At 38.7% G+C, this 17,971-nt stretch overlaps 2 protein-coding genes across 3 annotated transcripts in view; both read right to left on the bottom strand.

Annotated features, from left to right (window-relative positions):
• LOC149602818 (ATP-binding cassette sub-family C member 1-like) overlaps positions 1-8,082 on the bottom strand; it is a 28,375-nt gene extending 20,293 nt beyond the window's left edge. Inside the window, exons 1-4 of one of the 2 annotated variants that reach the window (XM_089860452.1) lie at positions 7,639-8,082; positions 7,352-7,528; positions 7,065-7,178; positions 6,862-6,999 (exon numbers count right to left, since the gene is read on the bottom strand). In XM_089860452.1, the coding sequence (XP_089716578.1) occupies positions 6,862-6,999; positions 7,065-7,178; positions 7,352-7,528; positions 7,639-7,683 (474 nt within the window). In that variant the 5' untranslated portion in view covers positions 7,684-8,082. Of the gene's footprint in view, positions 1-2,765; positions 3,088-6,861; positions 7,000-7,064; positions 7,179-7,351; positions 7,529-7,638 lie in introns of those variants that run through there. The other variant, XM_089860454.1, reaches the window with a different exon arrangement.
• A 3,713-nt stretch (positions 8,083-11,795) lies between these two features.
• LOC149602817 (uncharacterized) lies at positions 11,796-15,947 on the bottom strand. Its single transcript, XM_089860267.1, has one exon. It carries the CDS (start codon positions 15,945-15,947, stop codon positions 11,796-11,798), a length of 4,152 nt encoding a protein of 1,383 aa, XP_089716393.1.
• Between the last annotated feature and the right edge of the window lie 2,024 nt (positions 15,948-17,971).

Here is a 17,971-nt window from a genome sequence, read left to right as displayed (position 1 = left end):
TATTTACTGTAAACGTTTGGTTTTGTTCTGGTCATAATCGCGAAGAGCTCTTAAGTTAATTAATTCGAAAGTACGATACCATGGTTTCTTGAAGAGGCGTTGCCCGTCGTTCCGACATAGTTCTCCCGCGCGTAAAGTTACTCTAGGTTTAAACAAATGTGGATGAGACGGAAAGTATGACAATGGCCATAGAGCCTGTGTTAAAAAACGCGGACATCAAAGTTTCGCCAATAACTATTTAGTTTACTAGTGACTGATGGACTTGCAAACTCGCGACTGAAAATAGTTCAGACATTTATGCTCCTTGGTTTAACCATAGCCCACTTGATAACGCGCATCACGACGCAAGCTGCTCGCGCTATAGCTAAATTACCGAGAAATTTTTTTTAAACGTATCTAGTTTTATGTGCTCTTCTATTGCTTCGATAACCTTACTTAAATACATATTATACCTTCAAATACCTTTTAAAACATTACAACATTACCAGCTACTCTGTTCTGACTACAAACACAAATCGAGGAAGTTCTAGCATACACAATAGCAGACGACGGTTACAGCATAACCGCGAATTAACACAAGACCTATTTTAAGGGAGTGAACAGGCCCAATATAGCTACGCCAATAAAACGGTCAACTACGGCGAAACTCTGATGACTCGCGACTTTTGGCCATTTTCATACTTTTCCTCTCATCCTTTTTTGGTTTAAAGTATTTTTATGCGCGCACTAGCAGCGTTTAAGTTTTGGCGCGAACATCCTTCCTTGGGCGGCTAGCGTCCTTCGGGTTCGGGTCCTGGTCCTGGTCCTGTGGTCATCGGCTGGCGTAGCAGCAGCAGGGAGAGGCAGAGAGCAGCGAGCAGAGCGAGAGAGAGAGACCCATTGTGTGTCCCCTCCTTTTATAGTTTTTTTTTTGGTGCCCGCGTTTTGACGTCACGAGCGTGATTTCGCGAGACCAGGTAAAAAAACCAAACGCGACCAGAACCAGTAAAAAAGGGGCCCTTCATAAAGGGTTAGTTTGCTAACATATTAACAAACATCTAAAGCGATAGTCGTTCAATATTTACATTGATTTTTAGGGAGGTCAATAAATTATTGTTACAACTGTCAATGTCTTGTATTACATTTACAAGCACTAAACTCATGATGCATGAAGTTCAAGTAAATGCCTTCAGTGATGTTTTGATCTTAGAAGAAGGGTTGGATAGTTCGGTTCCCAAGAATGACCACCCAAACATCTACTTTCCATCACATTTGATGGTAATGGTGTAGTAACCAGTTGGTATAGACTGGCATTTTTATAAGACACGAGACTCTAATACAACCTTTGCCGCTACACTACAGATTTTGTACCTCTGGTTATACCACAACGTTGAGTGTATAAAGATTACCGGCTTGAGCACGTCATGATGTATATTGTGGTGAAGGTCGCTTTAACGTTCAACACGTGGCACAGCTGGATGTTTGGACCTCTTTTGTCGTGACGCGATAGGTTTAAGCGTTTACTTAAACATGTTATTTAGGGATGGGAGGTGCGTTTCTATTACTTAAGCGTTTAGCGTCATCGCGGTAGCCAATCAAAATCGAGACACCTAGAAGTTCGAACAGCAGACGACCAGTTTAACAAAATTGTATGCGGATTGAGGGATACAATTTTCGGTTTGGTTTACCAAACTGCGTCAATTGAATGTTAAAAATGATCGCCGATACGTGAATTAATATCTTAACATGATGTCCGAAGGTGATATTGATCTTTTAAGGGAAATTATATTAAGTGCGTGCAATGTCTTTCCTAATCTGAAACTGGAAACTGTTGGCCATAAATAAAATAAAATGATTGGAAATTAACTACAAGCATCTGAAATTGTGAGAATTGATGATGCTGGTTTTTTTCCTGCTGTTGGAGGTAAAATTAATGTGGTCACGTACTGAGTCCCTCCCATCTCTGAACACGTAGTCAAATTAGTCAATGCACATATATATTAATGTTAATGAATAAACTCATGATACGACGCTTCTTTAGAAAGAACTTTGAAGTAGAAGGTCAGAGTTGTCTGTGGTAGCGAGAAATATGCCCGTTGTTTAATCAAACGTGCTCGTCGTTACGTATCAGCTAAGATCCAAGTACAGTAGTTAGTCTCGTGTCCTAGCAAAATGCCAGGCTATTCCAACCAGGAAAAATTGGACGTGTTTATTTTAAGTGAATGTCGCGGTACCGTTTGAGAAGCGGCAGTGCCATATGCCGAAGGCTTTCCATACCGACGACATCCGGTGCGAAGTACCTTTACCGACATTAACGACAACCATCTTGATTTCGGTATTTTCATCGTGCAAGACCGTGAACGTAGAAGATACCGTATAGTAGGTAATGATGACAGAGAAGTGGAAATCCTAGCACGTTTTGAAGGCAATCCCCATACTTCTACAATTTTTGAAATTTTACAAAGGTATCACTACTGGTCCTATCATATTCACCTCCATCTAACCTTAACGGAGGAGGATTACTTGAGACGGCAAGACCTTTGTCTTACCATGGGTGAACTAATTTAAGCCAATCCATTAGTTATGAGAAATATACTATTTTCTGACGAGACTACAATTCACTGGGATGGTACCAGCATAAAGTACATTGCTGGGCCCAACAAAATTCTCACTAGTTACGACACCATTAACATCAAATACGATGGAAGGGAAATGTTTTGGTGGACATACTTTTAAACCGAATTATCGGACCCTTCTTCGATGAGAACACCACTGGAGAAACGTACTTGGACTTCCTGCGTCGTGAGTTTAATGAAGCGAGACATGTGGTTCCAGCAGGATGGAGTGCCAGCATATTGGACGGTCATTGTAAGTCAGTGGTTGAATGAAGCAGAGCCCATAACTAGAGAAGACTCGAAGAACAGAATTCGTGCCGCAATGAAGGTAATTACTCCTTAAACGTTTGAAAATGAATTGCAAGACCTAGATAGTCTTCTTGAAGAGTGCCTCCACCACAACGGTCGACACATTCAACATTTACTAAACAGATTAGAGGATTTAATTTGAGGCCTAAATTTTAAATCTAATCGTAGGACTGTGATTTAAACATTTTGTTGCACTCAGGGATATTCCCCAATATTCCGTTTGTGGCTTCTCATTTTCATACAATAAATCTGAAATCAAAAACGTATTTATTAACAACCTGTATTTGAGGCCTATAATTTAGTATTGTGACGTCATCCGTTGGAAATATTGGAGGTTTACCACAATACAAGTTGTCGGTTTGATCCCATCCACACTATATTTAAAACTCACTATAAAAATAAATATTTAAAGAAACAAAAAACACAATCACAGATCTTAATCGAAAATGCGATTTAGTCTTATACAGTCGTACCTAAAAAGCTGTTGTCATTTGGTATATTGAACAGTCAGAAAATGTTTTCAACGACAAATAAATTAAACCAACCTAGCCTTTATGAACGGTGTCCTCTACGCCTGAAAATAAATTTCTCATTCTATCTACTTAGCCGCGCCCAAACAAAAATAGCATTTAGACTATTTACACTCTCCAAAACATCGGCTTCAACATTTATTTCCCAATACTATCTATATCTGGAGCGGATCTTTTCTAAACCTGGGACCCGTAAACTTATTTTTCGAAAATCAACTCATATGATAGGGACATTGTAACTTGTATCACAATACTAGGTCGGTGGTAGTAGCGGATCTCGCCTTAATTCGTTGCTAGTCACACTTTTTATCCGTGTAACCTCCAGACACACCATCAGCGCAACGGTCCGCGACAATTTGGTCTCGCCGTTATGGTCTCACCGATTTGGTCTCGCCGTTTCGGTCTCGGGACAATTGGGTCTCGGGACAATTGGGTCTCGGGACAAATGGGTCTCGGGACAAATGGGTCTCGGGACAAATGGGTCTCGGGACAAATGGGTCTCGGGACAAATGGGTCTCGGGACAAATGGGTCTCGGGACAAATGGGTCTCGGGACAAATGGGTCTCGAGACAATTGGGTCTCGAGACAATTGGGTCTCGAGACAATTGGGTCTCGAGACAATTGGGTCTCGGGACAATTGGGTCTCGGGACAATTGGGTCTCGGGACAATTGGGTCTCGGGACAATTGCGTCTCGGGACCTAACCCAACCCAACCTTGTTTGGACGTAAGAATATTATTTATATGAGTATTAAAAGACCGCCTCTTACCACGAACAATTTATTAGCAATAATAGAAATGTTTTGGAAAAGGTGGCAGCCAGTAGCGTCGCTAGGGTTCGAAATTTGAGGGGGCTAAATCTGGGCAAACTAGTTATTATAAGAACTTAATAAAAAAATTGCATGATGGGTACATTGGAAAATGTGTAGACCTTTAAAACTATCCGTAAATTTGTGTCAACGTGAAATTATTCGTATTTTAAAGATATACAACCTTTTATTAATAAAATCTACGGAATCGATTATGAAGGATTTTCACTCGTCTTACGTTTATTATTAGTTTTGGTTAGCTTTTAGTCCACACTATTGGGACTCCCTTCGAAAGAACATGAAACATTTTACTTGTCTCCATCTGTTCTTTTCTTCAAAATTGTACTGTTTGATATGCAGAGATGAAACTTAATGAATCTATCCTTATAATTTTTTATATATTGCTACAGAATTTTAGGTTGCTAACAGCAATTTTTTGGTAGGGTTTACGGTTTATTTTGGGGGGGGGGGCTAAGTTTGGAATTTGGGGGGGCTATAGCCCCCCCCCCAAAAAGGCCTAGCGACGCCACTGGTGGCAGCTAGTTAATAGCAGAATATTTTGGAAAAGGTGGCAGCTAATTAATAGCAGAATATTTTGGAAAAGGTGGCAGCTAACTATTAGGAGAATATTTTGGAAAAGGTGGCAGCTAACTATTAGGAGAATATTTTGGGAAAGGTGGCAGCTAACTATTAGGAGAATATTTTGGGAAAGGTGGCAGCTAATTAGTAAGATAATGTTTTGGAAAAGGGGGCAGCGAACTATTAGGAGAATATTTTGGAAAGGGTGGCAGCTAATTAATAGCAGAATATTTTGGAAAAGGTGGCAGCTAATTAGTAGCAGAATATTTTGGAAAAGGTGGCAGCTAATTAATAGCAGAATATTTTGGAAAAGGTGGCAGCTAATTAATAGCAGAATATTTTGGAAAAGGTGGCAGCTAATTAATAGGAGAATATTTTGGAAAAGGTGGAAGCTAATTAATCGGAGAATAATTTGGAAAAGGTGGCAGCTAACTATTAGGAGAATATTTTGGAAAAGATGGCAGCTAGTTAGTAGAAGATTGTTTTGGAAAAGGTGGCAGCTAATTAATAGGAGAATATTTTGGAAAAGGTGGCAGCTAATTAGTAGGAGAATGTTTTGGAAAAGGTGGCAGCTAACTATTGGGAGAATATTTTGGAAAAGATGGCAGCTTATTAGTAGGAGAATGTTTTGGAAAAGGTGGCAGCTAATTAATAGGAGAATATTTTGGAAAAGGTGGTAGCTAATTAATAGGAGAATATTTTGGAAAAGGTGGCAGCTAATTAATAGGAGAATATTTTGGAAAAGGAGGTAGCTAATTAATGGGAGAATATTTTGGAAAAGGTGGCAACGAATTATTGGAATCATTGTTTTGGAAAAGGTGGCAACGAATTATTGGGACCATTGCTTTGGAAAAGGAGGCATCTAATTAGGTAACCAAATAATCACGAGACCAAACCGTCCCGAGACCAAATAATCACGAGAAGAAATAATCACGATACCAAATAGTCCTGAGACCAAATAATCACGAGACCAAATAGTCCCGAGACCAAATTGTCCCGGGACCAAATTGTCCCGGGACCAAATAGCCCCGAGACCAAATAGCCCCGAGACCAAATAGTTCCGAGAACAAATAATCACGATACCAAATAGTTCCGAGAACAAATAATCACGATACCAAATAGTTCCGAGAACAAATAATCACGATACCAAATAGTTCCGAGAACAAATAATCACGATACCAAATAGTCCTGAGACCAAATAATCACGAGACCAAATAGTCCCGAGACCAAATTGTCCCGGGACCATATAATCACGATACCAAATAGTTCCGAGAACAAATAATCACGATACCAAATAGTTCCGAGAAGAAATAATCACGATACCAAATAGTCCTGAGACCAAATAATCACGAGACCAAATAGTCCCAAGACCAAATTGTCCCGGGACCAAATAGCCCCGAGACCAAATAATCACGATACCAAATAGTTCCGAGAACAAATAATCACGATACCAAATAGTCCTGAGACCAAATAATCACGAGACCATATAATCACGATACCAAATAGTTCCGTGAACAAATAATCACGATACCAAATAGTTCCGAGAACAAATAATCACGATACCAAATAGTCCCGGGACCAAATAATCACGATACCAAATAGTTCCGGGACCAAATAATCACGATACCAAATAGTTCCGAGAACAAATAATCACGATACCAAATAGTCCTGAGACCAAATAATCACGATACCAAATAGTTCAGAGAACAAATAATCACGATACCAAATAGTCCTGAGACCAAATAATCACGAGACCAAATAATCACGAGACCAAATAATCACGAGACCAAATAATCACGAGACCAAATAGTCCCGAGATCAAATTGTCCCGAGACCAAATAATCACGATACCAAATATTCCCGAGACCAAAAAATCACGATATCAAATAGTACCGAGACCAAATCGGTGAGACCAATTAGTCCTGCGACCAAATCGGCGAGACCAAAATGGCGAGACCATATTGTCCTGTTCCGTCAGCGCAAAGGCTGAACTGGATATATATAACTACACTTAGCTAAAATGGAAAATTATTGTCACTGACTTGGAAATAGTATTTTATGATCGTGGACCTCAACGTAACCGTTTCCGCTAGTGTTAAGAGAAACCAATATAACGTGAGGATTCCCGACAAAACCAGACCACCCACTTGGCCATAAATGGTGAGAAATAACGCCAGGATCTGAAACACGAAATCTCAGTTTATTTCATTAGAGCTCTCAAGAAGAATTTAACAAATTGTCTTACATATGTTCCGAATTGGAGGACGACTGCCAAATTGTCAACGACATGAAAATCGCCATAATAAATTTGTTTTCCAAATTTTAAGACGCTAATTGCGGCCAGTAACAAAGTCAAGAGCTGAAAGGACAAGTTAAGAAGTAGCAACAATATTTTTATAACATTGTACGAAGTTCTGGATTCGAGAAAAACACTAAGTCACTGCTTTTCTCATTAATGAAGGATCGTCGCTTGGCAGATAAGCATGCCTTTCGTGTCCTACAAAGGTTCTCATTGAGTATAGAAGTACTTACACTTTTTGTAATGACTAGATGAGAAGAGCAAGGGCTTCTCCGTGGAGCCCTGGTGATCACAGAAACCTCCAACGGAAGAAAACACCATAGTATTGCGCATGGCACCCAAACTAAAATTGTCTTTTGAAAACACGGTGTAAAATCCGGATTATCAGTGTACCATGTCAAATTAGCGTCCTTTTTGATAAAAATGTACGCATTTCATAATTGAACAAAAACGTTGAATATATATATACACGATTTTAAAGCTTGTAAAAGCTGTAATCAGGTAAATATATGTAACGTACCCAAAATGGAGATTCGCAAAAGTCCTCCAAAATGTGCGAACCCATTTTAAATTAAACAAGACTCGAGTCTCTTCAAACGACGAACTAAAACTTTCTATGCTTTCAAATAAACCCTACATAAAGACCTTGATCGACTCTCGTCAGTACAACACAAGTGGTTACGAAAACGAAAAAGTCTACATTAGAGCTGAAAATACGATACGCCAGGCGATAAATACTCGTATACTTTTATGAAAAATATATCTTCTCAAAGTAGCCAAATTTTTTATTTAAATTATAAAATACGAGTGATACGCAATCGCAGATATTAAAAATATACTCAACAATCTCGCCTTTTAAAGATTTTCTAATCCTTATATGAGTTGTAGCCTTCGTTTCAAATCGACGAAAGAATCGTTATGTCTCAGAAAACGAAGTAAACCGTGTCAATGATGTACATTATCAGTCTAGATTATACCCTTGGAGTTTATAAGCGCAAGCCTTTTTGGAGCGATGAACTATCGCTTCTTTGTTTGAACATTTTGGAGCTTCTGTTTTTAATTTGGATAATGGAAAATTTAGATGTGAGGATTTAACGTTCAGTCTCCCAAAATAGCAAGAAAGCCTCAAAGTGTTCGTCGAGCTATTTTAAAATTAATTTCATTTATATCCATAAATCTCAAATCGAATTTTTCAAAACTTTCCGTTTTCAAGCCTTTGATATTTTCGACTTTATGGAGTAAACATTGACTGTGTAGAGGAAGTAAAATCCTCTGTACTACAGACCTTGGTAAATGCAAGTGTTCTACTTCAAAAACAAAATCCCAGAGTTATCGCTTTCAACGCTTTTATGCTATATTTTTAAAAACGGTTAATTTTGCGATGAATAAGATAACGTTCCATTATGGTTGAATAAATATAATAAAATTTCTCTGATAATCCAATCGCTGACATATCTCAAAGCAAATGTTGAATAAAAGAATATTTTTAATCGATTAAAGAACAAGATAATTTTAATTAATCGTGACTCTTGAAAAGACATAAATTTATTAAGTAAATTTATCAAACATTTCTCCATTGATTAACAACAAATTAGAAAAAATTCCTTACTGAAATCTCTTTTGTAAACTGCAGTCAATCAAATGAATCCTTTTCATTGTTTGCTTGAAAGTTGATATAGATGGTTTAAGACGAAACATCCGGTGTGTGGGCCCAATAAAGGTCAGACAAGTCTTCAAAGCTAGCAGCAGGGAGGAGGAATGTAGAGGAGTGGCCAAAGGTATTACGGAGAGGTCTCCATTTAGCGGTCTGGAGAGAGAGATCTACCCGAGGCCGACTAGTAGCTACTACGCATCAGCGGTGCGCAAGTACGTAATCACTGATGTTAGAGAGAGAAAAAACCAAGTTTCAAATTTCTAAGACTAAACGACTCGCGCCGTCGCGACTCACGAGAGAGTAAATTTTAGCGGCCGACGGTCCGGAGAAAAAAATCGCGCATGCGCCTGAAAAAAAAAGAGCCTCGGTTAGGTCTCAGAGCTCTAACCCGGAATCTGCGAGAATTCTCTCTCTTTTTACAACGTGCGTAGACCACTCCTTTACAACATTCCTGCTCCCTGCTAGCAGTCCACTAAATTCTTCGTTGTCTGAAGCCAAAATAATGTCTTTTCATCCACATACCGAATGCTCCGTCAAAAAGGGTTAATTGTCTCACAACTTGACGGTACGAGATGAGTAGCTCAATTATTTATTAAAAATTTAACTGCATGTTTGCTTGGGTCAGGGATCCATGTAATTTTAGAAGCAGTAATGGACAACGGTTTATATTTACTTTAGACCGACTCATAACCCAGTATAGAGCCCCCCCTTCCAACACGTAACGAATAATTTAAATAATCTTATTGGCTCACTTAAACTACGTTTTGATGACGTTGCTGGCGGGGACGGCGGAAAATATGTAGTTACCTCTATCGCTATGACCTGCCTCTTCTTTCATACCCCCCGGTCCAGGGAAGGGGGTCGTGGACTTGGGGGCGCGCCCAGATTACTCTGCTCTCCATTCCTGCTTCTAATATTACATGGATCCCTGCTTGGGTTTAATAATATTCCACTATCCCTTTAAAAGGATGGGGAAAAGTAAATCATGTCCTTAATTACAGATTATATATACTTTTTATAAGACAAATTTGCATATCGAAACATCCAGGAATACGATTCAGAATTTAGCTTTTCATCAAAATGGTACAAACCGTTCAGACGGTCTGTATCTTACATTATTTTCAAGGTTCACGGTTCAGAATTCAACTTTTCATCAAAATGGTAAAACCGTTCAGATGGTCTGTATCTTACATTATTTTCAAGGTTCACGGTTCGGAATACAGCATTTCAGCAAAACAGTCAAAAACGTTCAGACAGTCTCTATATTACATAATTTTCGAAGTTCACGGTTCAGAATTCAACATTTCAGCAAAATAGTCAAAAACGTTTAAACGGTCTCTATCTTACATTATTTTCAAGGTTCACGGTTCGGAATGCAGCATTTCAGCAAAACAGTCTAAAACGTTCAGACAGTCTCTATTGTAACGAAATATAGCTTGGGAGAGCTTTTTTGTAGCGTAGCTCAACGGACTGAAACATTGAACACGCTCGCGTAAATTAAATGAAAGTTAGTTAATTCTAAAATAGAATTAGAGTTTTGGATCGCTTCGGTTTTGGTAAATAAAGATAAGGAGCACGATAAGTTTTTTAAAATTCAACAATAACTGTTTATTTCGAAAAATTAACTCAATGATTAAAAAAAGGAGAGGTTGAAAAAGTTGCTTTTTTGAATGATTTACACGTTCGCACTAGTATTTTAACCTTCGTTAGCGCTTGAAATTAAGGTTAATAACTAAGTTTATTGATTTCTCCGCGCTTTAATTATTTCATCTCACCGCGCAATTTAATCCTTTTTGGAAAACACTATTATTTCCTTTTAAAGCACAATTATTCCTTTTTTGGCGCAATTTATTACTAATGGTTTAGATCTGGCGCTAAATTTTCTATCTAAACTCTTGCACTATTCTAAGTACATTTTACTCAGTTTTTTTTTATTCTTAGGGCTTGGCGCGCACTTTTTAGCTTACCCTTTTTCTAACTGCACAGGAGAACTTGCTGTTCAAGACTACCTTATTTTTCTTTATGTTGACTAAATTCAACTAGTGTGGTCCTAGGACGCTCGCTGTCCCTGCGCTACTATCGATTGATTTTTCTTTTAAAACCGGTCGTCTTAGTGACGTACCCCTTTTTCTTTTCGAAGCCCAAATTTTCCATGTTGAAAACCTCTTTTTTTTTAGACATACAGCGCGGAAAAATACCTTTACAATAAAAAATCGATAACAAACTCAAAATTGAAAACAACTTGAAAATAGGCTTAATACAAATGAAAAAATTACATTCACTATGGAAAATTACACAATTTAAAATATTTAACGAAAAGATAATTTTTAAGTTCAATAAATTGAAAATTATTGTTCACACTCCCCACCCTTGAACTGTTTCTTACAGTTCAAGAAGCTCTAAAGTTCCAGATTGTATAACAACTGTACTGGCCTTCTTAATCGATTGCCATTAGGCAATCTAACTATGGCAGAACGTACCACCCCATCGCGACCAGTCGTTAACTCCTGAACCACGGCTAGTTTCCACATACACCGTGGGCTTCTAGCTTCTTCTAAATGACATTAGGAAGCTTTCTGTTGTTAAATCCGAAACTATCTCTAAATGTATCGCTCGCGTGACCGCGCACGTGAATAACGCGATATAGCATTTCTTGTTATTCGGTTTGACGTAAATTGGACCCGCGTGGTCTATGCCACAGATTTCGAACGGTGGAGAAGGATTTATTCGCACGTCAGGCAAGGGCGCCATTACAGCGGTAGTTGGCTTGGCCCGAAATAATTTGCATCTTGGGCAAGATGCAATGACCTTCTTGATTACTTGTCTCCCTCTGGGAATCCAAAAACGCTCTCTTGTTTCGACTAACACGTCATATACGCCCGCATGCTGCAGTCTGACATGATTTGACATAGCTATAACGTATGTCAAGTGGTTACCAGCAGGTAGTATCAATGGATGCTTTTCTCTGTAGGACATCTGCGCAGCGCCTAGACGTCCGCCCACGCATAGCAAGCCATGACTGTCTAGTTTTGATCCAAAGATAGCAGGGTTGAAGCTTTAAACACTCCTGACCCGTTTTTTAGGCTCAAAAATTCTTCTGGATAATTTTCTAATTGCACGCTCTTAATCCAGTATTCCTCGGCCGCTGCTATTTCTGCTGTAGTTAATGAGCCTTTTGTTTTGTTATCTTTTGCTCTTGCATTGTTCGCGAAACGTTGAACCCACGCGGTTATTCTAGAAATTTTCTGCAGCTGGTTGTGTTTATTAAGCTCGAAAAGAGGCTCACGCGCTTCTTGTACTGTGTTTACGCTCACGGTTATTGGTTGACTATTAGCTCGAAGCTCGCACGCGATTTCATTGGGTATTAATTCCCCTTGCTCAAATTCCTCTACGGAAGGATTCACTTGTTTTAACCATGGAGGGCCATGTAGCCACAAATCGCTTTTAGCTATGTCCTTTAAGGACTTACCGCGCGTAGCTAAATCCGCCGGATTTTCTTTACCCGCTACGTGGTTCCACGACATGGGGTCAGTACGCTCTTGTATTTCTCGCACGCGATTCTGTACGAAAGGCTTCCATCGGTTGGCATCCCCACGGATCCAGTACAGTGTTATGGTAGAGTCAGTCCACATTTGCACTTTGTTTATTTTGATATTTAAGGCTTCTACCACGCTATTCACTAATCTGGCGCCAATTACGGCAGCCATTAATTCTAACCTTGGAATTTTTAACACTGGCTTTTTTAGCTCATTTTTTAATGGGGCGACTTTTGCTTTTGACGCCACCAACACTGAGTTAACAAATCCGCTTGCAAATACACTTTTAAGATAAAGGACTGAGGCATACGCAGTTACGCTAGCATCTACGAATCCATGTAACTCTATAGAGATGGGTGATTCTCCAGCACAACCCCCTAAATAAAACCTGGGGACTACAATCTCAATCAGATTTCTTAATTCATCGAACCATTGATTGAACTTTTCAGAAAACCGGGGCTCTAATTCGGAATCCCAATTAACTTTAGCTTCCCAAAGCTCTTGCAAAAGCATTTTGGCTCTTATTGTGTAAGGGCTTATTATTCCCAAAGGATCAAAAATTCGCGCAACGGCCCTTAAAACCCATCTTTTAGTGCATTGTTTGCCCAACATAAATTCCAGTAATGATTCTACATCAAATGTTAAAAGATCTCGCAGTTCATCCCAAGTTAAGCCCAAAACTTTTACATTTGTTGGATTAGGTAGTTTATGATTGTCTGACACTACCGCAGCTTCGCTTCCATACCTTGCTCTAATTTCTTTTGAGTTACTATGCCACTTTCTCATGTTCATGCTCGCTTCCGCCATTAGGTTTCTGGTGTCTATTATCAATTTATCAACTTCCTCTACGTCATTCCCTCCTGACACAAAATCATCTACATATAGGTCGCGCAATATAGCTGAACTAGCACGTGGATATTCCTTAGAAAATTTCTGCGCATGAGTTTTAACCGTGCCCGCTAACAAAAACATACTAGCCTTCCCTCCAAAGGGCGCTCTAGTGAATCTTAATTCTATTATTGTCTCATTGTCTGGGCTTCCCAACCCCTTTATCCACAAAAATCTAAAAGCATCTCTATCTTTCTCAATGATTCCTATTTGGTGATAAGCTTTTTCAATATCCCCCGTCACTGCAATAGGGTTTTCTCTAAACCTCAATAAAACCTGGAATAGCTCGGGAATCAAGTTTGGACCTGAATCCATGCACTCATTTAGAGACGGCACATTTTTAGCGTGTGATGATCCGTCATTTACAATCCTTAATTTTGTGGTTAAGCTCTCTTCCCTAATAACTCCCCTATGGGGCATATAATAGAGTGGCCCTTCAATTACGTGATTTTCTGGTATTCTCTCTACTATTCCTGACGCTATTTGCTCTTGAATAATGACATCGTATGCCTTCAAATGTTCCTCATTTTTTCTCAATTTTTCTAACAAATTAAGGGTACACCTCTTAGCAACTTCATAATTATCGCCTAAATGTTTAACTTTTTCGTTCCACGGAATTGCAACCTCATACCGCCCGTTTTTGCACTGAATTGATTTTTGAAAATCCTTCATTAAGGTATTTTCTTCACTTAATTTGGTTGCTTCTGGTGGGTTCTTAATCCCGATATGCTCTAAATCCCAGAACGATTGCACCTGATCAGACAATAAGTCATCCTCATTTGGTTGCCTAGCACTAACGCTTACGCGCATTACATTTACTGCGTTAACCCCTACAGTGAGAGCTGCTCCTTTTTCGCTGGTTGTTCCATGCAAGGTCCACCCCAGTTTAGTGTTAATTACAACTAAACTATCTGACAATCTCTCAACTGGCCCTTTGGTTACAGTCCAAAAATAATCCGCACCTATTAAAATGTCTAAGGGAACTTCATCGCCCCCCTTCTCTTCGCTCTCTCTATCACTTAAAGGATATCCCCACTGTTCCATTTCTCGCGCAATACTTTCACTTGGGACGGAAAACACTCCCCCGCTAATACCAGGAGTTTCTAGGGCCTCAATTTCAACTAATTCTTCGCTCTGCAAATGTTTTAAAATCACCTTAACCTTATTTCTGACCATTCTGGTCGGCTCATTACTCTCAAATTTGAATACATTTAGGTTTTCCTCGGCAATTTTCTCTAACCCTAGCTCCTTGGAAAGTTTATTGTTTATGAAACAGCGATGACTACCGCCGTCGAATAAACAACGGACCTTTACTTCTTTACCATTTGCGCCTAACGCCACCGCTTGAACTGTTTGTAACAAAATTTTCTTCGCTTTACCTTGACCCTCTTGCACCGCGCTGTTTACGTTAATAGCTCCCGCATTTTCTTGATTTTGATTGGGCCTAGTATAGTTATTTTCGCGCCCTTCACCCTTATTCTCATTGCAAAGTATTTGATGATGTTTTCGCTTGCACTTTCTGCACTGTTGGATTTTCCCCCTACACTCAGTTGCCTGATGCCCTGACCTCAGACACAAAAAACAAACCTTCTTGCTAATAACTATGCCTCTTTTCTCGCTAACGGGAATTTCATTACAATTGTAATATGGATGCGCACCTTCACAAAAGAGACATTGGCCAGCACCTGAACGCTTCTCGGAAGAAGCTGAAACGCTAAGGGAGGAAGCCGAAGCGACGGAGCTATTTTTTCCCCCACTATATACTGGTTTGCTATGGGTCTTGTCGTTATGGGTGTTGCTACTAATTTTTGATTGGTTTCCTGGTCTTTGAATAGCTAACGCTCTCTCCTTGCCTTCGATTAGCTTTCTTAAAAAGTTCAAAAGGTCTTTAATTTTCCAACAATCTTGTAGCCCTTCAGGTTCATTTCCAAAACGCTCTAATAAATCTACCGGTAACAAACCCCCCAAAATGTGCGCCATAAGTTCTCCATCACCTTCGTTAAACATCTCAAGAGCTTCTAAGCTCGCTACTTCAATTTGGCACGTGTCGTGCAGATGCCTCAAGCCCTCAATATCGCTACTTTTTAATACAGGAGTTAATTTTAAAATATTGTTCATTCTTGTACTAATTAAAATGGGTCGGCGCCCAAAACGCTTTTCCAAGTTTTTACTGGCTATTTCATAGCTACCTACGCCTTCTTTGACATTAGCTATGGCGCTTAAAGCCGGTCCCACTAATAGAGATTTTAAATAAATTAGCTTATCTGTCTCTGAGAGTTCTTGGTCTCCTCCAATGGCTCCTTGGTATTGTCCCCAAAATCGCTGCCAATCGTTGAAATCACCGTTGTATTTTTTGATTTCGAGCTGAGGTAATTTCACGTTTCTTCTGCTTCTTGGAAAGTTTTGCTCCTGGCTGGCTAAACTCGGTGTGGAACTGCCGCCTTGCTGCCCTTGCTCCATCTTGTCCACGTAACGCTTCGCTCTATCCTTCCAAAGGGTTATTTCGTCCAAGAAATCCTCCACCTCCATAGTTTCTCCTTCAAACTCGTCAGGATCTTGCATCAGGTCAAAGATGGCTTGGTTGAGCGCCGAAAGCTTCTTTTCTCTAGCACCGATTTTAGCTAGATTGTCTTTTAATTGTTCCACGTTTATCACGGGATTTTGTAGCTCGTTTTGAATATCACTCATTGCCGCTTTCATACTGTTTCTAACCGCCTTGCGCCTAGCGATTTGTTTAGCTAACGCGTCCATTTTCCCGATCTAATACAGTTCCAAAACCTCGATCCCGGGTTTATACGTGCACCAAAATGTGTAACGAAATATAGCTTGGGAGAGCTTTTTTGTAGCGTAGCTCAACGGACTGAAACATTGAACACGCTCGCGTAAATTAAATGAAAGTTAGTTAATTCTAAAATAGAATTAGAGTTTTGGATCGCTTCGGTTTTGGTAAATAAAGATAAGGAGCACGATAAGTTTTTTAAAATTCAACAATAACTGTTTATTTCGAAAAATTAACTCAATGATTAAAAAAAGGAGAGGTTGAAAAAGTTGCTTTTTTGAATGATTTACACGTTCGCACTAGTATTTTAACCTTCGTTAGCGCTTGAAATTAAGGTTAATAACTAAGTTTATTGATTTCTCCGCGCTTTAATTATTTCATCTCACCGCGCAATTTAATCCTTTTTGGAAAACACTATTATTTCCTTTTAAAGCACAATTATTCCTTTTTTGGCGCAATTTATTACTAATGGTTTAGATCTGGCGCTAAATTTTCTATCTAAACTCTTGCACTATTCTAAGTACATTTTACTCAGTTTTTTTTTATTCTTAGGGCTTGGCGCGCACTTTTTAGCTTACCCTTTTTCTAACTGCACAGGAGAACTTGCTGTTCAAGACTACCTTATTTTTCTTTATGTTGACTAAATTCAACTAGTGTGGTCCTAGGACGCTCGCTGTCCCTGCGCTACTATCGATTGATTTTTCTTTTAAAACCGGTCGTCTTAGTGACGTACCCCTTTTTCTTTTCGAAGCCCAAATTTTCCATGTTGAAAACCTCTTTTTTTTTTTTAGACATAGAGCGCGGAAAAATACCTTTACAATAAAAAATCGATAACAAACTCAAAATTGAAAACAACTTGAAAATAGGCTAAATACAAATGAAAAAATTACATTCACTATGGAAAATTACACAATTTAAAATATTTAACGAAAAGATAATTTTTAAGTTCAATAAATTGAAAATTATTGTTCATCTATCTTACATTATTTTCAAGTTTCACGGTTCAGAATTCAACATTTCAGCAAAATAGTCACTTTACCTTTGAACGTACCATTCTAAAAAATGAACGATCGAAATGTATACTTTCGAGAAAGTTCACAAAGTAAGTTTCCTATTGCAGGGTTTGATAAATGACACTTATTTTAAAATTATTGGTACCCTCTTCATTTATACAAGTTTCGAGTTTACTTCACATTGGTTAAAATCATAGAACGGTGAAATTAAGAGTAAAAAAAATTAACATTTATTATTCGAAAAGCTAATTTTAAAGCACTGCAAACCTAGGAGAAGATAACTTCTCCTATGCTACATGTACGTTATTAACAGAATAAAATGATTAAAGAATATAACCAAGATCCTTAAAATACAGCAAAGAAACACTTTCTGCTCTCTACTGGTAATTGTACAAATACTAATGCCATGAAAGACGTTACCAACCAATAAACTACTTGACTCGATCGGTATAATAATTCTTGGACACCGTTTAGTTGTAGAAAACCATGACTGAAGGCATTTTAAAAGCGGTTACAATTTGCATATATAAACATTCCGTAATTAAACGAAATAGTTTTTTTTAACTCCGCAAAATAATATTATTGTCACAATATTCAAGGCAGTTATAGTGCTGGTGAAAGGTGGGCAAATTCGATATTTGCATCCTTCTTGCAAAATTTTCCGTCGCAAGGAGAAAGGCAAATAATGCGAAATGTTAGATAAAATTATTGAATCTAAGCTAACGATTGGCTGAAGTAATAGTCGACTTCTCAATCAGTACGCAGGTCGAGTCTAAAACACCCGCTTGAAATCACAAGTTGGAAGCAGAGTATTTTGAAAGGCATATATCGTTATCGTGGAAGTCATCGTAATCAAGCAAAGCACTTCATGATTATGATTAGCTCTGTTTGCGTGGTGCGTTTTGTACTCGCGAGTATCTCTATTTCTTTTCAATCAAAGCTTTAAAAGTCGCGAAAGAAAGGTCAATGGGTTTCAAATCGCT

This window comes from Phalangium opilio, unplaced genomic scaffold, assembly GCF_054372755.1.
Source record: "Phalangium opilio isolate 3A_F unplaced genomic scaffold, DU_Popi_V2 ptg000352l_1, whole genome shotgun sequence".
Taxonomy (NCBI): Eukaryota; Metazoa; Arthropoda; class Arachnida; order Opiliones; family Phalangiidae; genus Phalangium; species Phalangium opilio.
The sequence above is the reverse complement of the archived record's forward strand: the minus strand, read 5'-3'. Positions and strand labels throughout refer to the sequence as shown.